The sequence below is a fragment of the Apteryx mantelli genome, chromosome 4 (genome assembly GCF_036417845.1).
Source record: "Apteryx mantelli isolate bAptMan1 chromosome 4, bAptMan1.hap1, whole genome shotgun sequence".
In the NCBI taxonomy this organism is placed as follows: domain Eukaryota; kingdom Metazoa; phylum Chordata; class Aves; order Apterygiformes; family Apterygidae; genus Apteryx; species Apteryx mantelli.
Genome location: NC_089981.1, coordinates 27,664,610 through 27,691,050, shown reverse-complemented (window position 1 = coordinate 27,691,050; position 26,441 = coordinate 27,664,610). Strand labels below are relative to the sequence as shown.

The 26,441-nt window shown below is 37.9% G+C and overlaps 1 protein-coding gene across 1 annotated transcript in view; it reads left to right on the top strand.

Annotated features, from left to right (window-relative positions):
- INSC (INSC spindle orientation adaptor protein) overlaps positions 1-26,441 on the top strand; it is a 102,288-nt gene that overhangs the window by 44,341 nt on the left and 31,506 nt on the right. The window contains exon 6 of the mRNA XM_067295517.1: positions 3,240-3,365. Coding sequence (XP_067151618.1) covers positions 3,240-3,365 — 126 coding nt within the window. The remainder of the gene's footprint in view (positions 1-3,239; positions 3,366-26,441) is intronic.

The window sequence follows — 26,441 nt, the reverse complement described above, 5'->3', positions numbered from 1 at the left end:
TTCATGTTAAAACTTATAAATCATAGTCTTGGTTGCTAAAACTCTATCTTCATGTTTTGAGATCATAAGGAGACCTCAAACCCCAGAAGTTATAAACTCTATGAGTGGAGTGGAGCACTTGTAGAAAATTGGCATTACTTGAAGTAGACTGGTTCTAAATTGATTCAGCTTTGTGATAACCAGAATAATCAGCAAAAGTCAATTCCAGAGTAAAAATAAATGTTGGGAGATAGCACAATACAGAAAAAAGTCTTTTATATAAAGAAATCCATTTAACTGATGATCAATTAGAGTGTAATACTAACTGTATTGGACTAGGTGCTATAATATTAAGGTCCTAAAAAGAGAGGGAAAAATGAAGATAGCTGGAGCAGATGTGCTGTATCTGCTTATTGCATCTTTCTTGGAGGAGCTGACCCTGAATGCTTGACAAAAGTTTGAGTCCCATATGGATGTGCAGTAGATCACTTGCTCTCAGAAAAGCTTATATTATATCTTGCCCTTAACTTCCTTGTACCTCAGTTGCCTTTCTAATAAATATTTATTATGAAGACTTTTTCAGATATCTTTTGGGCTAGTTAGAAATGTTCTTCTCCATCCGGAGGAGAGGCTTGAAGAGAATTTGCTGCACATTGCTGAGTCATTTGAGGTTGAATCTGCAAAATACCTCTCCTTAGAGCCGGATGCCATTCCTCTTCCCTCTTTACTTCCTCACCTCACTGCTCAGTGAGCCTTTTTATGCTCATGACCTCCTTCACACATTTCTTGTGATTATCTTTTGGGCAATTTTGCTATCTATTGCTAAACCTTCAGAACAGCATGTTGGGGATGTCTCCAGGAAATTGAATTCATATTAATCCAATAAAGGAGAGAAGTAGGTCAACAAGCAGTAAAGCAAATTCTCATCTCCTGTGACTGCAGAGAGTATGTGAAGCCCCTCCTGGATGCAATTTGAATTACAGCAAGAGCAATCCTTCATGTATTATTTTGACATTTCCAGTTTTGGACCAGAAGTCTACAAGGGATAAACAAAGCACGCTTAGATGTAGCAGGAGATTTTGGAAAGGTGTTCTTTAAATTAATCTCCAAAGCAAGCAAAGCTCAATGCTGTTATGTTTTTTTTGTCTGAATGGTACTGTTCACCCATTTAACCAACTTATGTTTATCCCTGTCAGATGGAGTAGTTCTGTCATCATTGATAAAGGTACAGGGGATAAATTTTGGAAGAGGTGAATAGATTCTGGGGAATACTGAAATCCCAGTAAAGCTCGGGACAGCTGAGTGCTCCTGACATGCTGCAAAATCAGGCTCAGTATTTGTTGCATATCCCATATTTCACTACAGCTCTCTAGATTCATTACTTATGATCAACCTTTTACAGCTTGGTAATGGCACACAGGGCACAAAATAAACAGTTTGCATCTCCTCCTGAAAAATGCAGTAACAAATCACTCCCTGTTCATCACAGGCAAAAGCAAGGTACCTATTTGTCATACAGAAAGCTTGCAGAAAATGTACCAGCATCATTGGAGATTTAGTAGTGTCATTCATAAACTTGTACTTATTATGATCAAAGTAGAGAATCAGATCATCTCTGATTCTGCTATATTATGGAGACTTTCAAACTGAGAATAAAAAAAGCCAAAAGCAATTATGTTAAGTTTGGGGACAACTCTGTCTAGCTAATTCTGTATTTTCTGTAGATGATTTAATTACTAATTGGGCGAAGTATTAATATCCTTTTGTGGAAGAAAACCATGACTGAAACATTTTTCTGTTACTGTTCCACCTTCATTTATAAAAATGGCTCAGAAATGTCTTTCTGCAGTAGGTTATATATAGCAGTACTAGATATAAAATAATCTTGCACTTTTTTCAATTCCAGAACCAAATTTTACTCTTAGATGTAAACCTATTGTTTCCATTAACCTCATAGAAACAACATGTACATATGTGAAGACATGATGTAAAACTTGTATCTTGAAAATATTGAGGTGTTCTTTTTGTCCAATTCTGGTCTTTCTTTAAAGAGTATCTTCTTTTAAACTGGTATCTATCTTTGCTAAACTTGTACTGAAGAGAGAACTTTGCTTGCAGTATTATATTTCAGTAGAACTAATACAAAAATGTAAAAGGATTCTGAAAATGAGTAAAGTCTGAATCACATTCACAGTCCTGTGTCAGAACAACCTGTTGAGCTAAAGGTTTTCAAATAACACAAATAGTTGAGGAGAAGAAAAATGATTTCTGTGAATGTGAAAAATATTTTTATGTAGGGGCCACTTAAGCAGGCTTAAGATCTAAGGTATATATTACTCTTGGTTATCTCTTGGTCCCTGATTCCTGTTATTTTCAATTTACTACTGTAATCTGAATGTTTTTAATCTAAGCTCTTTCATCTATAATTAATATTTCAAATACTTCCCTCTTTATTATGTGTCTGCTCTTATATAATATAAGGCATCTGTATTCTACCTGGTGCCATAGCATTTTGAAATGTAAGACATTTCAGTAGAAAACATGAAGTGCATATATTGTCTGTATTTATTTATATCTTTCTATTTATTATGTGAACTTTGCTAACAGTTAATATGTTTACAGACTATGTTGGAAATGATTAAGGCTAGTTATTGTAGGGATGTGTGTGTACTCAAATCTTTATGTCATTAATTGCCACATCTATAGAAAAATGTGTAGCAACACAAATTCCATGTGCTAGAGGACAAAGATACTATGGATTGTATCTGTATAAAATTTGACACCTATTTCCACATTATTTTCTGTTGCTCTTCAACCATATGACTTTCTCCTTCATATTTTAGGATTAAGCAAATACCTTATGGAGCTCAGAAATGTAGAGAAATGGGAAATATTTGCTAACAGAAATCTGTTTTAAACTAATAGGCTATGGTTGAACTGTCACTCCAACTGCAACCCATTGATAATTCTGTGTAATTTTCACAGGAATGTCACGTTTAAATTGTGCTTGTAAATGGTAAAAGTCAATAGCTTAAGCACACCTCCCACTGAGGCTATATTACTTTTTCATCACTTAGTGTATAAGCATTAATCAGCTTGACTTCTCTGTGTGAGCTTAACATTTCTTTGTTGGTGTTGTGATGATAGCTAATTGGGATAAATTACTAAGGGAGTGTTCCTTCTCCCCCCGCCCCAAAATCCAAATCGAGTACAAGGGAAACACTCAGTGCTTCTTTCTTGATTTTGCTTTTCCCCTGCAGGAAGGAGGTGTAGTTGCTCTCTTTAAGATCTGCCGCCAGGATTGTTTCAGGTGCCTTTACCCCCAAACGCTGAGAACGTTGGCATCCATTTGCTGCGTAGAGGAAGGGATGCACCAGCTGGAGAAGGTAGGCGCTTCAGCATTCTGTACTGACTGCATCATAAAACAGAGGAGTCCTGTCTTTAATCTTTTCTCAAATTTGGTAACTTGGTGACATTTGTACAATGCTCTATACTATGCTTTTTGTGCTGAACAGATCTTCAGTCTTCACAGAATTAGTTGTAGCAATAACATTATCCTATTTAGTTGTTTGCAAAAAAAAAGCCCTCTAAATGAGGATAATTTTCATAAAGCGGGTAAATATGTTAGTGGCTACGTCAAGAAGCTAGTGAAATAATTTCTGAAGTCTTTAAAGTCTTTGTTTAGAAACTCCAATATTTCAAATATCCAAACCCCTTAAAACACAGAAAGCTTTGTACCTGTTTAGATCCTTTTCCTGACACTCAAACAGGGCACCTGCTTGTGGTACTGAAGTGACCTGTTGGAGCTATAATTGCCCAAAAAAGCTGGAACAGATATAGTAGCTAACCAATAGCAAAGTGTATCTGCTAATCAGCAACAAGTCTCATAAAAGCCAATTTTAACTGGGATGAATAACATCAAAACATTATCCTGATAAAATTGTATCAACTGCTTAGGCTTTATTCCTCTTTCTCGCTATATACTGCTGTGTTTTGGAAAATGAACACTTCTCCTGGTCACTAAATCATGATCTCATCCTTTGAATTTCATAAAACAGTCATCTTTCACAGCTGAATAATGGCCCCTTCAAGTTAATGATAAATGATTTCACTGCCACTTTACATTGACGTACCTTGTAATTTACTGCCCAGAATTGAAGCAAACCATGACAGAACATCTGCAGCAAAAAGCAAGTCTCTGAGCTTACAGTAAATGAAGATGACTTAAATTTTTTTTGACATAATGCTAGTTCAGACTGACACCAGAATTGGTCTAAAAGGATCTTTCATTATGTCCATAATAATAGTGGAATTAATAGAGATGGAAAAAACTGATTAAACTCACCTGGTCCAAATCCTGGCTGTGTCACCATACATTTAGTGTGGCCCATATCAAAGCTGATGAAACAAAAGTCCTAGAAAAAGCGGTATCTCTCAAGTCCATATGTCTCTGATCTGCTTTAATGTTGGTCACAAAGTTGCTCAGGGTAAATTTTGTCAAAATCAGGGTTGGAGTAGGTTTTAAAGGATTTTTAACTGAAATCATTACTACTACACTCAGTAGTTCATTTTTACATGGACCTTCAATTCTTAAATCCATATCTTGGCACAACCTACATCTGCAACATGAGCGGTTGGAAGTTAATCCTACTCACCTGACATAACAGGCAAAGATTTATAGGAGTATTTGGATATCACTTTGGCAACTACTTTGCCTAAGATTGTGTTATTGAGGATCTGTATGTTATGTGGTTCCATTACACTGTTTTTTTTTTGTTGTTGTTGGGGTTTTTTTTGGAGGAGAGGTAGGGGGAGGAGGGAAGGAATATTTCGTATATCAAAAGAAGCAAAGAAATTTTCCCTTCAGGGAGGTTAATGTCCTTTCATGTACTAGCAGATGTTGAACAACGCAGGCCATTACAATGCTGTGTCATCCTGTAAATATCTTTCAGCCAGGTTTGCCAGTCTGTATAGCTGATGGAAGGAGGTTAGTTTAATGAAAGCAATACTTGCCATGACTTTCTTCTGGAGCTATTATTGGGGGATAGTAAACAAGAAATTTTTGCTACCCTTTGGTAGTACCCTCTTCTCACCCTTTCCTGTACACCTGTTTAGAAGCAAAGAGATTTTCTGACGCTAGGGAATCAATGGAAAGTGCATCAGATCAGATGACCAGGATTTTGATCTGGACACCACACCACTTTTTGATACTGTTGTGTTTAAGCCTGTTTTTTTCTTTTTTTAATTTGAAGTACTCTTGCAAAGAACAAAAAAGAGGTTTAACAATATTAGCGTTCCTGTTATTGCAGAAATTATCATAGGACTTCTTGTCTGGCAGAAAGGGCTGCTTCTGTTGCCCAATTAAATATTAGGGTAGTGGTGAAGCATTTAAATTGCTCTAACGTGAATATCATTATGCCACCTAGTGCATTAAAACAACAGTGCAATTTGTACTGTATTTTTAGTACAGTATTTTTACCTCATTCAAACAGATGAAGCTTGGGCCCCAAACAGTTCAGGTAATTCAAGATAAAAAAAGCTTCTCTATTTCAATTAGATTTTGCAGCCATTAAAGTGTATAAAAGACCACTTAAAGGAAAACAGTAAGAGATGTCATTTCTAATGGAACACTTATTTGGGAGGTGAGCTAAAAGAGGGTGGTATACTTTCTGCAATAATTGCAGTGCTTAATTACTGAAGATGTTAAGAATTTTGTTAATTTATTCAATGCTCTTCAATCTTGCAAATTCGGTAATAAATCAAGAGCATCTCTTTTGACACAGATGGCTATATATAAAGCAAGCAAGAGAGTCAGTAGGATGTCCACAGCAGGCAATGCAAGTAGAGAGTAGTCTAGCATTTTTCTTGGATTTTAAGATACCTGAATGTTACGCTTTCTTTGTAGTTGGTGCAAATTTAATGTGAATGATGCTATACGGGGTTTAAACCATTTGTCTTGACTAAGTTTTTGGACTGTAATGTGGAAATACTCTCCTGGTTACTAGTGAGGAAAGTAGCAGTTGAGCTCTCGTTTCTAAAGATGTAGAAAATCTCTTATTTTAAGCAGAAATATTTTCCTCGTTTTTTTTAAAAGAATAATTCCTGTTCTTTCCTGTCTTGTGCTTTCCAGCATACTTTGAAAAGCTCTCTTCTGTGAGCAATTACTATTTTTTCATTACCTTGATAAGCAGATTTGTCTGTTCTATAATTGCAATAAAAATGTAGTTGGTACAATGATTAGTTTCTACTTTTAGGTGAATCTAGTTGTCTATATTTACAATAAATGCAAAATCAGTTGGCTAAAATGCCAGTTTAGAATAGTTTATTATTTCACTTGCTGGTACTTTAATGACTTTTGGAAGAGTACTGTTGCTTCATTGTGCATTGAACTACACAGCTCCAGGAACTTAACATGAACAAATTAGTTCAGGCTTTTAATATATGAAGATAGTGAAGAAGTTACCTCAATTTGTGACTGATGACTGTGTGTGAATGAATGTTTTTCTATGTGACCTGTGCTCCACAAGTGGTAATTGGTGCTTTGAGTTGTTCAGGAGACTTTAACTTCGTAATCCACATCCACACCAGCAGGCAGGGGCTTTAGAGCCTTCTGGTGTCTCAGCTGTCTGAGCAATCCCATTTCAGGGTGGAGTGGTGAGATCCTAGAAAAGCAATCAGAATTTTCCTCCTGTGCATTACTCCTGTAGTTGCCCGTTTCCTGTAGGTAAGCGAGAGCTATGTTGTCTATGTCTTGTGGTCTCTGAGCACACAGTTTCTGGGAGAAAGCCTATAGAATCAGAAAGAATGGTTATTCATGTTCTCGGCGTTCTGGACTTTAAGCAAAGAAGTAATAAAGTAAATCCCTACAAAGAGAAGAACTAAAAGGAATCTGAGGGAGGTGAGCCTGAGCAGAAACTGAAGAACAGTCCATAGAAAAATATGGACTGTATGTATGTGAGATCAGTGTGTAGAGATCTGTTCGTGTATCCAGCCTCTGGGATTTCTGCATCTCTGGAATGTTTAGAACAGAAATATAACGATGTAGTGGGAGATTAGCTCCCAACACAGACATGTGATGAGGGTTGTAGAGGGAAGAATATCTGGACCATTCCCAGTGTGCTTTGAAAATTCAATTCAATTTACTTAAAGGGTTTCCGTGTAGGAAGGACTATTGAAGGCAAAGAGTTGGGCTAGTTTAACATGTGCATTTCATGAAATTTAAGGCAAAAAAACCTGTGATCTACGATTGTCTGAAAATGTATATCCTCAGGTTTACATTGGGAAGAAACGCACTTAAAATATCATGTTCATCATGAAGACCTGTAGAATCTAAATAGATTTTGTCTTCAACGTGCAGTAGCCTTGCTGGAAAAGGGGTTTGCATTTGAATACACTTGTACATCCCAGCACGCTGTTAGCCCAAAACAGTTTTTTAGTCCCTTCACTTCAAAGACGACATTATGTCCTTGTTTTGCAGAGCTCTCTGCGCAGAATCTCCTATATATCTGCTGACACGCAGCCTTATTAAAACCTGAAGTCTATGGCAGTTTCTCTGTTTCAGACCTGTCCATACAATGCTAGTTGTCCATCAGTGCCAGAAGGCACAGCTTTCCAATTTTCGTGCTATGCCGAAGCTCACTTGTGTGATTTTTGTTGAGGCAAAATTCCTGCTGCGATAAAAGAACTGCAGAGTTAGTTCAGAAATAAATAACAAACAGATGCAATGTTGCAGTTTTTACCTGTGTCATGTAAAACATTACTACATTAAAAACCTGCAGCTCAGCTGGGACCTAGAATCAAGACTCAACTGCCACAAAAATAAAATGGTTTATACAGGTATTCATTCAAGCAGCTGCCTAAATATTAACACTGTGCAGTGTATATTTACTTACTATATTTAAAATAGTCCAGAGAGCCAGACACCTGGAATTAACTCATTAAGAGAGTTATTCCAGAGAGAGAGTGGTGACAACAATTGTTACTTTAATTAATAAAAGCTGTGACATTTTTGAAAAATTTTATTACTGTGCTTTAAGCAAAATTGCCTATATATGGATTGCAAATTGCTTTGAATACTTCATTTAAAACGCATTATATCAAATGACTTAAGTCCAGAAAAAGAATCTATGGACGGGGAAAGCAAGTATGAACTGCACAATTTTTGTGTTTGGGAAACGGCAAAAATTTCACAAAGACTTGTAAAACATCAGTGTGACCTAAAATCTGTTGATCATTGTGAACCCAGTCTGATTTTTAAACACAACCATGATTTTATACACACTAATAATTTCTGCATGACTGGGATGCAGTCTGTCAAGCACAGATGAGATGCACGAGATTTTTGCAATAACCTCTTTTTATTGAGAATTAAGTAAAATATTTCTTACAGAACCTGAAACTACAATTTGTTCGTCGCTTTTGGGTGATTGTGAGCTGATACATTGAGTTTGAAACGAGGTAATGCTCTGGTTTTGGCTAAGGTTAACATCTGAAACCAAAAGTTCAAGGCAGTTAGAGCTGACTGAAGTAATGTGTTGCATTAATTCTTGGTGACTAAAACCACTGAGTTTCCTGTAGCTGTAGGCTGAGACAGAAGTGAGAATCATTGTGAGAGCTTTGGTTTTGGGACTTGGATGACCAGGTATGAGAGTTCAATCACCAGTTTTTAAAATTTAAACACAAAAGTTAGCTAGTGGTGCACTTACCGAAGCTTTTGGGGGATTTTGTTCTTGTAGCATGCGAATACTCCACAACCCTGAATGTATTTATTCCCACACTACCTGTTATGGTGTGTAAATAATCTCATACCATGTGAGAGATCCTAACTTTGCCTGATCTGTATGAACTGTGTAACTGTCTTTGTATTTAAATATTCTAAATGTAAAATATCAGGAAGAGTCATACTTCAGAATGATCTCTTTCTAAGAGATCTGATTAGAAAGGACAAGCCCATAGGTAACTAGATTTTGAAGCGTGTCTGCGTGTTTGCTCTTTCAAGAAGAGTGGAGTAGTGTGCAGCCCTCTCAGAAGCAGCGAAGTGTTGATTTTTATCATGGCAAACAGTGGCTTCCTACCGAACTTCCAGCAGTGAGAAAAATCTCAAAGTTCAGAGGTTTGCCTCAGCCTGTTAGCCTGTCTCTTTGTTAAGAAAAGAGCTTTCTGTTAAAATTTCTTTTTTTTTCTGGTTAATGTATGAAAAATTCTTATGGCCCATTGCAGCATTTTTGTACCTGGTTTGTTTCAGAACAAGGAATTAGGCATGTCTAAAAGATAATTAAAATTACATAGATATTTGTTTTATTCTAAAATGAGTTGAATTCAAGATCTTAAAAATTGTAAGATTTTTAAGAAAAGATTTTTAAGAAAAATATTTTTTAAAATTTTTTTGAGCTTTAAAATTTGTTCATAGAAATATAATTTAATTCATAGAAAGTCTCATAGAAAGTCTCTCGTTTCATGTTATCATATCTCCTGAGTGAGACAAGGCAAGGAAAGGACTGTGCATTAATAGAAAAATAAAAGAACTTCAGAAATCATTTGATGGGAATAAGTTGTTGGGGACACTTTTCTTGTCTGTTTCCTGCAAAAGCATGGTAACACAGAAAGTTATAATCCTTTCCAGTTTTTCATGGCTCGTGTTGACAAATGTGTTCCCAATACTGTTCTGTGAAGAGAGAGTATCATTCTTATTTATTCCAGAAGGTAGTGCTGGTTTACAGGAAAAATATGTAAAATTTCATGAATGGGCATAAACTTTTAACCTTCTCTTTGTGCCCTTAAAACCACAGGGCACTGGCTTGTGTACCAAGGGCATGTGAGATGATCTAGGTGGAAAGAGCTCAAGCCATGCATTCTTTTTAAAACCCTTTGGCTGAAAAGTTGCCTCTTCTGATTTGTATAATGCCCTTTTCTGCATCCAGCATCGTTGCTTTGGCTCCCCTTCCTTGGATTGGCCAGTTGTCATCAGGCTTTGAAATAGTGCTTGTGAAGTTACGAATAATGAGGAACGGATAAAGAGATTTCTTTTCTTCTGAATCTTGAGAGAGGCAACTTTCAACACCCAGCTCTGCGCATAGTGACACTTTGTACCATTGACATCCAGAGCTGGGAACTACGTATTGTAGTTGTTGCTGAGTAATTGTGTAGATCACAGGAGGAGAATGAAGAGTTCCAGTGAGACAAGAAAAATAGTGAACAGTAAGGAATAGCATGGGGAACAACACATTCAGAAGTTGCTTTCTACATAGCCTTTTCGATAACCAGGCAAATCTATTTCAGTAGCTGAGTTTGTGGCACAATTAGATAATGTTAAGTTCTAGGCTTGCAGCTCTTCAATTTACTCAACACTTCTTCTCAGTAAGGCTGTTTAATTAATTGGCAGTGAAAAATGTGCTGGGTTTGGCAAATTACATTTCTGTCAAAAGCCCCCGCAAGATTCATTAAATCATATCTGAGCGTGCGGGAACTGCCCTTCCTCAACTGCTGGCTTCATATATATTAGGTGGTGTTTCCAGTTGTACCTCCTGATTACACGGCTATATATACATAATTAGTAAATGCAGCTCCTTTCAGCACGATCCCAGGCAAGTATAGCAAGACTTTGTAGGTAGCCACAGAGTCTGACCATTCCTGATGAGCCCGGAGGGGAATCTTCAGATGCTATAGGCTGCAGTTCTAGGGCAAATCACTTTGGAAGTCGTGGAAGTAACATGATTCTGAATGCTGAAAGCCAGTGTGAAAACATGATGTTTAAAAAACTGGCATCTAATTCGCGCAGTATCATTTGGTCTGTTCAAAACCTACTGCCAGTCACACAGAAGATTAAAATTAGTTTGCTTTATGCTAGTACCCATTTTATCATGCAAAGAGAAAAACAAGGTGGTTTTGACAGTCTTATTCAAGAGACATGGAACCAAATAAAGACAGACACGTTAGTGCGGGATAATGGGGCATTGCCAGATCTCTGTAGGAAAAAGTATACACTAAATGCTTTGACTGAGGTCACTGCCATTATTCCAATTCTGTTAAAATGACTAATTGAATTCTAGTGGTTGTGTTGTTGTAGCCCTGTTGGTCTAAGGAGATATCTATCAATTGCTCTAATAAAAGATATTACCTCTCCCTACAAACTTTGCTTCACTTTAATCATATTACTTATTTTAGAAGAGAGAGAAAGGAGCCAGCAAGCGCACCACTGAAGATAAACATTTTGATAATACTAGTAAAGTAGAAGAGTGTGAGACTTAGGTAAGGAGTTTGTGAATAGCTGCCATTTAGAGAACACAAATTCTGTTGTTTATCAGTAGATCGTCATTTAGATAACAGGCCTGGCCCAGATTCTGCAAACATATGCATATGCACTTAGCCTTAAGCCTGTCAGTAATTTCACTGAAAGCAATTGAACCCCTACCTGTTTAAAAAGTCAACAGGGATGCACATCTGTTGGTCTGTTCTGAATTGAGGCTTTCATAGAGTAAATACCCCTTTGGCCATCACTGAACATACCTTACAGTGCTGAGGAGCAAAGCAAAACTTTCAGAGCCAGGTCAAATGGGTGCAAGATCCTTTTGACAAACCATGACTCTTTCCTCAGTATAGGTGCAGCAGACAGCCTGTAAAAATAGATAACAAAAGGGCAAGCTGTCTTTTAACCCAACATTGAACATTTCAAAAGTCTTTTAGTGTGAGTCCTTTCATGTCACTCACAGAATTAGGTTTTGTTTCCCTTTGTCCTGTGCTTCAAGTGACAGATTGCTTAAGCACAGATCTGTAATAACATGCCTGCTGCAGTAAGTTGTGTGCAAAAATTTTTTAACAGTCGAATGAATCCTGCTTGATTTGGGTTTTGTCATGTTTCAGTAACAGCTAATCAAGAGAAGGCATTGCAGTGGTACTCAGGTATCATCAATGATGCACTCAGAGCGGATCTTACCCCTTCTCTGTTGTATGTTGACACAGCCCCAATGCAGTGTTCATGCAGGCTGTGAGCTGGTAAAATGTGTGCACTCTGGCATTTGGTTCCCCCATAGGGTGCAGCTGTTCCAGGAGGAGCAACATCTACTTTCTTATCTACTGCACAGCTCTATCATTTTATACACCTGCATTTTTTTTACCTGAGGTGCAGAAGAGACAGTCTTAAGTTTTTTCTTTCTTGTTTTAAAAAGTACACTTCACTATAACAGGTTTTGAAAATTGAAAAGGAAAATCCTCACACTGTGCCAGCTTACTGAGGTGTTCACTTTACTGTGCAAGATCAAATTGGAGCAGTGCCAGTAGATTGCCATTCCTTCCAACTTCATTTTGAGGATTTGAGCTGGTGCCAGGCTCCCACTCTACACTTGTTTGGCTCCCATATAATTTACACATGGCTTTTGCAGTCAGCTATGTTAGTATTTTATGCTATCTATTGATTTTATATTGCACTAAGTATTATATTTAAAGCACTCCAAATAGCTCTAGATTTATGTTTCAAAAGTCAGGATGTTACGAGAATTTTATAAATGAAAAATAGTTTGGAAATCACTAGATGATGATTTTTCTGTAAGGATTTAAAATAATGCTTAAAGCAGTGACAAATGATCCATGGATGACATTTGAGGAAACAGAAGCCAACACATCTAATGACAGGTGGGTTTTTCCTACCTAATAATAATAATAATCTATCAATCAAGCACGTTTAATTTTAAGGTGAAAGGAAAAGCTTAGTCAGCTCCTAAACTGAAGGCAGAGATTAATGAGAATCAATTGAAGCATTTAAAAAGAGTGCAGGGAGAGAGCTATTTTGGACCTTCAGATATTCTTCCTGTCCCTGATAGAGGCAGAAAAGAAACTGGAAAGAAATGGCCCTAAGAAAAGACATAGCAGAAGGACATCTTTCTTAAATCTTCTTTTCTTCTCACTCAACAGGAAGTCGTTGCATTTCATATCTGCATTTGTGATAACACACCTGTAGCACACATATTGGATACACTTACACTGTGCACATTAAATAGCTTAGCTGTAGCCAGAATGAAGTGCGAGCAGAGATAAGAGTGAAAATACTTAGTCATGCAGACAGACGCATTAGATAGATTAGTACATCTAATTTCAGCACAGATTCTGTTAGAGGCTAACTGACCCGTCCTGCTACAGACTTCATGACTCACTGCTGGTGATATTTTTGGTGACTCATTAGAAAGGTCCAGGGAGAGTTTACTGCCCAGAGCCTGCATTTCATGCAAGGGCTGACCCTTCAGCTTGCCTAAACCCCCTGCTCGACTCTGTGCAGGAAGAAAGGTTCACCTACACCATCTGGTTACAGAATGGAAGTTTAAGGGTCTTTGGAGCCTGAGAATTCAGTATTGGCATTACTCTGCCTTCTAAGGCCTCTGCCACACTTATTTTGCTGCCTGACCTTAACTATGACTTGGAGTTTTCTAGTGCTGTATATAGTTTCTTGGTCATCTATTCTTGCTTGCATAAGTGACCTTCAAAGTTTTTATACACATTTAATTTTGAAGAACCAGTTTTCACAGTTGCATACTACTAAAAAACAAAAGGAGAAATCCTTTGCTCATTCATTTAACTTGACCTTCACTGTACACTACAGATTTCCTCATTAGGATAAAACTAGACTTGCAGATGCACTGAATGACCAAAATCTCGCCTTCCATCTCCTCCCCCCCTCCCAGTCAAGAAGAATTTCCCCCATTTCTAGCTGTTTTACATTTCTTTTCTACAGGGCATGCCAGTTGGAGCATAGAGAGCTATATGTTTCTATCTGCTGGAGTTAACTCATCTGTAAATGAGCTAGTCTCAGTCATACATGAGGATAACATAATGGAGGCTGCCAGCCAAAGCGACTGGCTTACCTTGATCTGGTAGTGAGTGGCAGTCAGCAATTGGGGTGAGAGTCAGGACCTCACAAGAGCATCCAGATTCTGAGTGAGCTTCTCAACTTGACCACTTCCTGGGCCTTGTTTTTCAGTAGAAGCCCAAACCAGCAAAATGCATAAACCTCAACTTACGCAGTTTCTTAGACCTTGGCTGTCTTTCAGAACCACTTTTGTAATTCTCGTACTTCCAGAAGCCACTCTCCCCTTTCTCAGGTTCAGGATGGGGTTAACAAGCCTTTTAACAAACCACAGCCCTTATCAGTGTTCACACGTGCTGGCACAGGGAGGTAGTAGGAATCCTACAAACCAGGTTCAGGGCAGGTGTAAACTATGGAGATTTTCCCTAGTCCTTGAATTGTAGCTGCATGTAGGGAGGAACTTTTGCAAATCAGGTCCCAGAGGTGCTCCCAAAAGAGAAGCTCTGGATCTTGTTACTGAGAGGGAAATTCACAAATTTATATTTTGTGACCCCCCCCCTTTTTTTTTCACATGTATTGTTGTTTGGGGGATTTTTTTGGTTGTTTGTTTTCATCCAATATTTGCCAAAATTATCATCAAAATATGTGGTTAAAAAACCTTCTCTCTTTCTCTTTTCTCCTCTCCAGTATTTATTACTAGAAAAAAGTGAGCACTTTACAAAATAGGGGAAAAGTACATGCCAAAAACTGTTACGGTAACAGCTTTAACCGGTTCTGCTACTGGCCACTATTACTTAAATGTTCTACCAGAAGATTTGCTCAGTTTTACATGATGAGTGCTTAGTAGTTTAACATTCTCACTCAAACAGAAATATATAAATGCAACGTTATCTCAGAGTTTTCTTTTCCTGCTGTCAGTGTCAGTATATTCTGGCTCTCTACTGTGGGCCAACTGCTAACGCTTACTAGGAGATGAGTTTTCCCAGAGCTTGTTGTAAAAGTGGAATAGAAGGAATAAAACCCAGTCCCAGCTAATTGACCAATATGTTCAAACTCTATATCCTTTCTTTGTGACATGCATTTTAAGTCAGGGCTAAAAGTATTGAATTACTGCAGTAATGTATCCTGGATGTACTCTTAGCAAAACAGAAGTAAGTTAATTGTTTAAGTTGCTTTTTACCTCACATTTGCAATGAACTTAGAGTTACCATGTGGCTCAGCTGAAGCTCACCCATGATATGTATTAGTCACCTTGTATTTCTTAAAACAGTGAGGGTTAATTAATAACTAATGGCAGGTGATGTAGAGGCCTGTCTTGTGCTTCAGTATAATGTTTTTTTGCTTAGGCTTGTTTGCAGGAAACCACTTAGATCTGGCATTCTGCCTGATTTATACTAAACTTTCATGTTTCATAAAGCTTTTCAAAAACCTTTAAAGAGCTATTGGAAGAACAATCCCATCCCTTTAAGATAATAATCTTGTTTTGAAAAGCTGAATGTCTAACAGCATTGCTCATTTATCAACTGTATCATACTTCTCTTGACTATCATTAAGGTCCCAGTAATTACTCTGCCACTGACTGTTCCTTCTCTTGCCAGTACTGTTTACAACATTTCTTTTCCAGGGGCCTTTTGAGTTTGTTCTTTTGCCACCCCTGAAAATGAACAGGTAAGCTTATGTAGTATCAGGCATACTGATTTGCAAAATGAGTCTCAGTTTTCAGAGATACTTTGCTCCATGTCACAGAATGCCAGGCTTCCTCCTCCGCCCTGTGTTTCAGTAGAGAAAGTCTGGAGATTAATTAGAGCTGACATAAACCTGAGCTGGAAACAGCTGGGTGTTTAGTGTTATTCTTTAATTTGGAAGTAATTTGGAGTGCTGAAGACAGTCTCTTAGGCTTATTGTGTGTAGGTGATTGTTTAACTCTACCAGCTTGTAGCCTTCCAATAAAAATTTGACCTGAGAGCTGAGATGAGGTCTTGAGGGGAAGGAATCCCCATGGGACCAGCAGGTGGAAGTAAGAAGGCAGAAATCATTCTAGTTTGTAAGAGCTCATCTTCCCACTTTGTTCTTACAAAGAAGGTGTGGTCAAGGTTCCCCCCTTCTTACTGTCTTTAATCTTGCTGAAGAAGGAAACAGCTTTCTGCAATAGTTCAACTCCCCAAAGGCAGGATAAGGTACTTCTAGAAGGCAGAGTGGGAACATTATCTATTTGTTAACCTTAGAGGCTGTGAACACTGATATCTTTGTAGAGCAGAAGGTGTCTTACTAGTTTTACTAGTCCCTGGCCTGCCATACTTGCAACTGAGTGGTCGAGATACTAGCTGAAAGGCTTGTCTCTGTCCCTTAGGACATTATAGCCTTTCCTCCCACCTCTTTATGCATATGTTTTTTTATAAGGAAATATGCATCTTTTATGTAAACTTTCATTCTCAAAGGAGCTCTTTTCTGAGAGGGGTGGGTGGCTTAGGGGCAGTCTTGATCTGACTGAGGGCAATGGGGAGCTGGGTGCTTATGAGGTTGAAGTGACGTCCTGTGTCACTAGAGCACTTGTCACATGAACAGGTGCAACTACGGCCATGAAAGTTCTGCGCATGATGGGCCCTTTCAGTAAGTGCGATCATCTCCTGGTCAGTCTGTTGCCTACAAATCTTCATCTCTACTGGGTGATACTGCAGTCTGTAATGTCTAGTTGAAAAAAAACACTTTTAGTATCTTTTCATTTTTCACCAGAGTCCCTAATTATCCCTAACTATCCCTCATTAATTATTAAAAAGTTTATGAAATAAGGTGAGGGAGTGAAACAGAAAAAATGTAAAAGGAATCCCTAATAAATAAACAGGAGATAGCAGTGCTGCAGTTGAAATCCTCTGGTAGCCTGACCACTGCTCTAAAGAACTCTGAAGGCAGAACAGGACCCCTTTGGAAAGTATTTCAGATGGCTGTGAATGGGCAGTTTCTCTAGCCCTTGGTGAAACAGAAAAGAATATACGTGTTCCGGATTCCTGAAGGTAGGACTGGGTCTTTCTCCTTCTCTGTTAAAAGAAGGCATTTCAGACCAGCTGTTAATGGAAAGGCAGGGATTTGCCAGTTTTATTGCAATGCAAATTGATTTATAAACCCTATCTTCTTCCTATCTGTGACGTTCCCTTTACGTCCACACACACGTCTAACAGTCACATATCAATTTAAGTAGCAGGTAAGTAGTTGTTTTATCTTGTTGCCGTTTTTAATATGATTTAATGAACAGGCGTAAAGGGAGCAACTACGTGGATGATAGTCATTCCTGCACAGTTTGCCATTTCTGATGAACAACAACCTGCATGCCGAGAAGAGAGCCTTAGCAGAGCTGTTGCAGTAATGTGACTTGCTAGTCCTGTCTCAATTTTCTTTTGAAAATACTTTTATTTCCTATCATGGAAATCTCTTGAGCCATTTACCTTAACAAATTATTTGATGTTTCTCCTTAGCCACAAACAGCCACAGAAATGTGAGAAGATCAATTCAGATGCAAGACGAAGATCAGGTTAAGATTCAGTATATTTTTCCTTGCTGGTTGCCTCTGTTGATTTCCCTGATTTGCTGCGTAGTTTCTATCTTTCTCTCTTCCTGCTGTAGCTTCTTTGCCCCAGAGTAGCCTGTATCTGCCAGACAAATCCTTAAATATTCTCCTTTTTTTGTCCATCTCTGGGATCATACAGGCAGCGTTGGCAGAATCATACATGCTTCTGTTTACAGGAAAATCTGTGTCAGAATATGGCAGAATTTCAAGTATTTTGGATTTCTGCTAGAAGAAAGCTGAGATCCTTTCAAAGATCAATAGCTATAGGAATTTCAGTACTTACCAGTGCCAACATCTGGTTACCAGACAAGGGTGCATCATTTTGAGAAGAGTGAGAGAAAAGGTGAGAAGTTATAAAAATAAAATTCATAACCACCTAGACTTTGCTTCCTCTGTCTTCAGAAACTTGAAACAATTGTGGTTTTATCAGTTCAATTTAATGAATAGTTTGACAAATGATTCCAGTAGGAAGGACAGCATGAAATCACCTTGTAACAGTCTTTTGCTACCTGTAAGAATTTTCCATATGCTTAAGGTAAGCTCTCAAAATCTTCCATTAGGTTAGACAGAAAACTTAATCTTGCCATTTATTTATCAAAGGCCTGGGAAAAGGAAATACAGTAAAAACCAAGATAATACTATGAAGAATGGACTCTCTGAAGTAGACATGATGTTGTTTTGCTAAAGGTGACTACATCTTTTGGCCAGGATTTTCAAAAGTGACTCAGAACATTAAACTCTTGAATATTTTTGGATTCCAGCTTGACTGACCTGAAACTTGGTATCTAGCAAGTAGTGGGTATCCACCAACCATCAAATGGAAATCACATTCATTCCATAAAACTAATACTTAATTGCCAGTAAATTCAAGGGTAGGCTGATTCTGTATTTTCAGCATTATAGCCATCTTTTGTATGTGCGCAGTTTGAGAACACTGACTAAATGAGTGTTGATAAAGCCACCTGCGGATTTGTAGCAAGGCTTTACTATTGTGGTATTTAAGCTTGCACTGAAGCTCATTAGAAGAGGAGATGTGGTAATTACCTCTTCAGAGGTTAGAGGAGATAGCTCAGAATAGGTGGTAAGTTGATCATCAGTCAGCATGGAGAAGCAGTTCCAGTCAAGGGGCTAGAAGGCCTATCCAGTACCAAACTGGGAGAGAATCTGAGTACTTCTGGGCTTGAATCTTTTACCTGCAGTGCTTTAGGAGAAATTAAATCCTCCTTGTATTTCTGTCTCTTAAAGAATTATCCTCTGGCATTTTAAGGGCACAAGAAGTGAGTGATAACTCTCTGAATACAGTTCGAAAACTCTGGGAGTCCAGAAAGGCAAGCTAAAAGTCGTTTTTGCCAATTTGTTGACTCATGCAGTACATGTTATGTTATACAACAGTGGCACCCAGTGGACCCTGGAATTACAGCAAAGGCTTCCACTGCCAGCTGCTTGTTAAGGCTTGTCCAAATCTACTCTGAGTTTAGCCCTGCAGTTGCTGATTTGGGAAGGCAGGTCTATGAGAACCAAAGCTGAGCACAGTGTTCTCCTAAATCAAGCACTCTTATCTTATTTGTCAACCTGGCTTTTCGTCTGAGAAGTCTAGGATATCTGGGCATTTATCTGTCTATTCAGAGCAGACTCTGAAGAGCTTCACTGAATGGAAAATTACGTTAGTTGTAAACAAGTCCCTTTGTCTACCAAAAGCAAAGCATTAACTTACTCAAAGTATTGTAGGTGAAGTCTGTTTTAACAGGAGAAGAATCTAATTTTGTTGTTCCGTTTTCTCAGTCAAAAATCTTTCTCTCTTTTAAAGAAGGCTATAAACTGCTAAAGTAATTTGGCTATTGCTCCCTGATAGCTCAGTTTTCTAGAAGCTGCATCCTGCTGAAACTTCAGGACCCTGTTTACTCCTGTAAATTGTATGAGGGAGGAGGGAGAAGGAGAGGAAGAAAGGGGGCCAGATATGTGTCACCAAAGTGGGAAGAAAGTCTCTAGGGACCAATTTTTAATGCTTTAAGTTCAGGCGATGCTAACAGTAGCACCACCAAAAATAAACGGACAGTAATAGTAGTCCGTAAGCATGTTAAGCCCCCAGTAACATGGAGTCCCTCATACATTACAGTGTGCATGGAATCTCAGATTTCCTAGGTGGGTCAGCAAGTTGCTCCACGGCAAAATGAGACTATATGGGTATTAGATTATTGTCTTCTCAGAGCTGTGTATTTTGAGTAGTGGTAGTGAATAGGGATTTATCAGTAAGTGATTTGTAGTTCCAAAGAGAACTGAATGAATTGGAATAATGTCTCTGTATACTTAATGCTGTTGAGCTCAGATTTTATTTCCAGATCGCATGCCTTCAGTGTCTAATATTATCAGGAAAATGTGATTGAGGAGGATGATGATGCCCTGAGTTTGAAAACTCCAGGAGTACAGTTTCCATCTAGTAGAAAATTTCCATCTTTTAGTAGTTTAGCACACACAGCCCTTTTATTTTTCCATTTATTTTTCACCTTTTATTCTAAACACTAGCTGTCTTGGCATTTTGGACATGCAGACATTATTTTAGATGTACTAGGAGAGGGTGGATGCAGGAAAGCATGTACAAGTAGGTGCTGTTTTGCAGTCAAAAATTAGTTTAGGAAAGAAAGGATGACAAGTTGGACCAATGTATGGATGACACTTTGGATATACAGTGGGTAATAAGGAGCAAAAGACATTAGACAGAAGAGGCTGCTTATTAAGTACATGTTCTCCCATTGTTACAGTATGTTATTTTGCAAGTGATCCCATTAAGTCACTGGGACTTTCTGTAGCTTAAGTTACTATTCACTGTAAGACACACACTCATAATTTCTGGAGAAATGGCTGCTTATTTTAATGATAATAGGTAGCATCGTTACAATGGCATTTATCCAAGCATTATGTGGAGATAGGTAAGTAGATTTTATCTTTATTTTATAGCACAGGGTGTGAGAGCAAATTAAATTACTCAATAAAAAGTTACCTTAAAAATATGACAGGAACCTCACAGCTGAGCCAACCATTATGTTGTATTACCCTCTAGATTGAGAAAAGTATTATAATGAAAGGGAAGACAAGTCAGAGACTTTTGAATAGGTTTAAGATTTATTTTTGGAGCTAGACATTTGATTCGTTCTGGGCTGGATCATTTTAAGGTGTAATACAACATAAAATCCCCTTTTTCTGTGTGATTATCTTAAGATTGCTCCTATCTCATCCTGTATCCTGGAAGGAGAGCTGGGTTGCAAGTCAGATGATCCCACCCAGGAAATACTCACGGATGAAGCCATATGTCTCCTCACTTCCTGCTCTTGTTGGAGGAATTTGTTGCATATATTTAAAGGTTTTAACAAATTGCTAGTCTCCTTGCTCAGAAGAGGATTTTTGAAGAATTGTGCCCCAGGGAACTGGCAGTGTTTGAATTCCCCATCCCCATGTGCTGCTGCTGCAGGTTGTTGAGAAGCACACGCTACACCTTTACTGTACTGTCTTTGCCATCTAAATTGTATTGCAAGTGATGTTGAAGTTGCTCAGTAAAATTCTGTGTGCTGTTCCCCTTCAGTACCTCTACCTTCACTGCAGTGAAGCTTCAAGCTTTTTTAAACATGAAATAACACATTTCTATCTCATTTTTGCATAGTTTTACCGCTTCTTTTTTAGAAGGGTTTCTCTCTAGTGCAAGTCTAGTCAAACTGAAGGATTTATCACAAAATGTTGTATGGAAAAGGTAAGACACCCAGGGCATTGGAGAGGGCATTAGGATGAAAAAGTCCAATTAATTAGATGAAGATTTCATCCTGAAAAAGATCAGATAATTGAGACACACTCATATAATTACAATTGATTTTTATCACAGGAAAAAAAAAAGACAAACTATGGCAGTTGCTGAAGCTGCTAATAGAAAAGGAAGTAATTTTAGATAGAGATGACACTGCCTTTTTTCCTTCACTTTCCCTCCTATTTTGTAAAGAAAGTTATGAGTGGTGACTTCTAATCCTGAAAAAAAGCCAGTCAGGATAAGCCTATACCAGTAAGGGTTATTTCAGAAATGCAGGAAAGAAGATGAAAAAGGTGTAACAATCAAAGACCTTTTCAGTAAAATGGATTAAGATTGAAAATTGAATTAAGAAAGATCAGTTGTTCAAACTCATTAAAAGATGACTGATTAGGCTTTTTTTTTTCAGAATGGTTTGTGGCCATCCATTCTGAACAGGAACACAATTGCACTTTTATGTGCGATTAAGATAATGTCTTTCCCTCTTTTTCCCTTTCTCTTTCCATTAAAATCTCTCAGGCTTTGGAGTAGGTACTGTCTTATTTTTGTGGGGTCCATTCAGCTTGGCTTGTAATCACTTCTGTATTTTACCTCTGAATGATGTTTTCCAGCAAGACAGCCAGGGGTCTGAGCCATAGCTGTCAATGACAGCTCAGTCAGTATCTCCTCTGTTGCATCTGGGCAACTAGCCCATAATGGCCAGCAATGGAGATGAGAAGACACCCTGCAGGTTTTGTGCATAAGGAGTGGGAAGCCTTAGCTTTCTGCAGTGGCCAGAACCATCTAGTAGAAATTAGTTTGGAGCTACTTTGCTGAAATAGTACCATTGCTGAGTGATGTGTGTGACTGATGAGTCACCAGAGATCATGGTGAATGGATTTTGGTCCTGAGTAGATCTGAATGGAAATCAACAGTTAATTAGAAGCAAATGTGTTGCTTCTGTGACTCCCTGAATGCATGGTAAAAGATGCATTCCAAAGGAGTTTAAAAAGTGTTTCAAAACAAGATTTCAGCCGCCCCCCCCCCCCCCATTGCTCTGTTGAAATCTGAATGCTGTCATAAAATACACATTCTCTTTGGGGTCTGAATGTTAAATGTAAAAGTTGTGCTCTCTAAAATTGTCAACCGCCTGCAACTTCCAAGAATTGCATAACAGTGCCAGGAAGGAAGAGCAAAGTGTAAACCCATTTAAACCTTGTATATATTCAAGGGCAATATCATGCACGTATGAATGGGAACATAACTGTTTTGGGACTGTGAAGACATCTCTAGTAAACTCACTGACACTTAATAGCTCTCACTCACAGTTAGCAAAATTTCACATTGTTGTGGCAGGAGCTTTTGTTCATGGATTTTTAGGAAGACCTGCTAGAATGCAATGAATGGAAGTATTTAATTAGAGTACTTCAACGGCCAATGCTGCTGCTGTCTTTGCTCTTTGTATTATGGAAATTATTTTGATGTGGAACAGTATGGAAATTACTCTATTGGTATTTTGTTTTTGTATTATGGGAAGCCCTGTCACAGACCAAGAAGACATGTTAAATAGTGTATCTGTGCAGAGTTATTACTCACGCATGTGTGCACACCCACCCACGCACACATGGATGCAAAGAACTGACAATTCTATAAATATATTTTGAAGACAACGTAATTGTTGCTGATGGGTTAGCTAACAGAACTTTATAGCAGACACTGTGAGCAGAACAACTCCAGAGGGAGTTGTTAAGTGAAATTTTGAACAATATGATGTGTGAAATAATTTTTAGCTCAGCCAGGTCTTGATCTCATGGAAGAAGTTTTATTGTCGACTCCTAACTTCACTGGGGGAAGATTAGACTTCTGTTCATTATATGATTAATGTGCCTGAAATGCATGCTATTTTGCATGAAATGAAGCCTGTAGCATGCTTTTTGGTCATGGAAAATGAGAGAGCCGGTGATTCTTGGCACACCAGAGACTTGGATCAACACAAAGTTTTGAATGACGTACAGCCATAACATCTTTTGTTCTGAAGTTAGTTATATGTAGAGGTTGAAAGAAAATGTGCAGGAGACATTGGCCTGGACTTTCATTTGTTTGGAGGCTCCTAATCTAGTGATAAAACATAATAAAATATGCAAGTTTGATTTTTTTTCTGTGGGATATTTAAAAAATATATTTGGACTGAAATTTTTTTCCCAGGATCCTTTTTGGGTTTGGCCTAATACGTTTATATAGGTCTTGTTTTGTATAGCTTACTGTCTTTTTCAGACATCAGTCAAAGAGCATATTTAAAAAATATGCTGAATTAATATCTGATAAAAATAGTGGAATTGATATAACAAATACTGCTAGGTTTCCCTTAGCAGTCCCAATTGCCCTTCACAGGGCTAGCTCAGCCTTGTTGCAGCGTATTTCCCAGGAGTGAGAGGGATGTGACCAGGGTTCTGCCTCCGCCTGCTGCCTTATGAAGACCACAGCTGTATCATGAGAGGTGACTGAAAGGTCTGCCAACCCCAATGGAAATAGAAGTATTTTCACAATTATTTCTTCCTTTTGTCCTTCACCAGATCTATAGCTGAATTGTAAAAATAATCTTTTAAAAATTTATTTACAATCTGAAATATTCTCAGGTAGATTCCTAAGAAAATGAGGTTTATACTGTTTTTTAGCCCTATTGGAGAGGAAGTCTGCACTGCAAGTAAGTCTCAGCAGAGACTCCAGTGAGCCACCATTTCACTTCTGTACTAGTTTCTCTGGTGTCTAACAAGGCACAATCCTTCAAAGTAGCATCTTCTTCCCCCCAGACTCCCTGGTCTTTAATAGGATTTGAACTTGTGCTGGAAGTCTAGTATACTTTGATCTAAAGTTATGTTGTTTGGACACAGGGATTCAGTAATTCTGATTACAGTGTTACATGTTTATATCCCTGTTTTTCAATTGTTAGGCTTTTCTAGTATCTCACCTAGATGCTCCTTGATGTTATCTGTGCTTCCCTCTGAAACAGAAGTGAAAATGCCCTGATCCTGAGAGCTTCTCCTGGAACCAGGGAAGCCCTGTTCTCTGGAGAGCTGCAGCAGCTGTTCTTGTTTTACTTAAGGCCTCGCAGATGGCCGAGGTACAAGATGCTTACAAGGAAGTCTGATCCTGTGAAATTCCTAGCCCAGATTTGGGCTTTACAGATTTGGAGGATGAGGTTGGTTTGGGTATGGAACTAGAGTTTTTTCTGCCGATTTGTACTGAAGCTTGACTGTTACCAGTGAACTGTAATATTTAGTATGTGCTAGTTATTAGATTCGTTCTATCATAACACCTTTGTGAGCATTATTCTAAGAATGAGCAAAGTGGCTTATAAATTAGGAACATTCAGGCAGTGACTGGATGACACAGTCAGAGTAGTACTTGCAACTTTCCTCAACAGTACGCTTAGTTACCTAGATCTGTGCAATTTCTTAGCTAAAATATGACAAGCTAAGGTTTTAGCATTGCCATGAACATAATGCTTACACATTTTTCCATCTAAAATAATTGGAGAAGACCCTGGGCTGTCCACTTACTAGGGAAATTCAATTTCTGTGCCTTCTGGTGTGGTGTTTTGATGTGGGATCAGCTTACCAAGATAAGCTCAACTTGTAAATATGATTTTGAATGTTGATTGGAACTGTACCAAGTGTTATGATGTAGTTATCTTTGCTTCCTGAAAGAATAACCTGTATTGGAAGTGCAGCCATATTTGTGCTTCTGTTCCTCCTTCAGTACAACATTCAAACACTTGCTTAACTTTAAATATCTATATTTAACTGTTATCCTCAATAAGGATGCTTATTTGTGTTGGGACCTAGTAAGGCAACAAACAGTATTAAGAAGAAAAACTGACATTGAGCTGGTAAACATTCCCTTTTGTCAGCCTCTTAGCATTGCCCTTAGTTCTTCTGATACAGAATCTATGTAGCTGCTATATTCCAATAAAGAGCAGTACTGGGAGGTGTTGAAGTAAGAGAAAAATCTCTAAAATCATTTTTTCTGATGGCTCATATTAGACCTCTGACTCCTTATAAAGATTGCATGCAAACAGCTGAGCTTAAACTTGAATTTCTTATGCATAAAGCAATTACAAAATGATTTTATTGCTGCTGCAGTCATATAAATAAATCAAAGTTTGTAGGAGACCCAAGGAGTTATTCCTAACTTTGAGGAGAAGAATCTTAAGACCAAATAGTTTGTTTCTGATGAAGCCAGTCAAGTTGCATCAGTTTTCACCAGATGAAAACTGCTGCTTTTTTTTACTTTTTGAAATTTTTGTTAGAATATGGCTAGCCATTTCCTTTCTTGTTACTACAGCATGGAGACTCTTATTAAGCAAATTAATAATAGTACTGTGAGTGTTTCCATTATAAACTGTTATCTTAAAGCTTTATAACTTAGCTGCAAGATTTCCCTGCCAGTAGAAGTCTGGCACATACAAGGTTTGTTCTGGAGCTAACTTACTTAAATTAATTTACTAAAATAATTGCACAGCCATTGTGAAGTAATAAATGTAGCAAACAATTTTATTAATAGTTGGTGCCTCATAGTGCTTTTTTAACAAAAATAACAAATTCTAAAAAGAGGGACACTGGCGAAGCACTGAGTGCTTTTTGGCAATTATGTGTATTTTGGACATTAAAACTTTTAATTTGGAACAAGTTGCTCTATATATTTAATAAATTCTGTTAAGCATTCTGTTGTTTTGGTGGATTTACTAAGTGTACATGTAATTCAAAAACTGTAGAGGCCTTGCATTTTGTAGAATGCATCTTATAGGCTAAACTGAATGAAACCCTTGAAATGCGAAATATTTGCAAGAAACATTTAGGAAATACAGTTACTGAGTTTACTACTAAAAATCAGGTTTTGTCCATGGATGGTTTTTCATCCTGGAAAATGGTTTGCCCGAAGATCTGTTTGTGAATGCATTTGCAGAATCTCGTATCTAAGTTAACAGTAAAAGAGTAAAGTAAAAAAAAAAAAAAAAAAAAAAAAAAAAAGCATGCATCCTGTACTATTTCATTGCCCACTGTCCCTCTCTACCTATTCTAATGTAACACTATACTTTCTGCTGTGGTATTTGCTTTGTCATACTCTGAGCAAAGGGTGGATTTATGTTTATTTCTAACTTCATGGTGCAATGTTCTACTGACCTGTGCAAGAACCTTCATCTGATGTGAGGAGAAGTTATATATGAAGTTACAGTAATAATAATAAGCACTTTTGTTAACTCTCCAGTGTAGCATGTTAAGGTTTTATAATATTAACTTAAACGCATCTGGATTTCTGGCAAGAACATTGTCAGATAC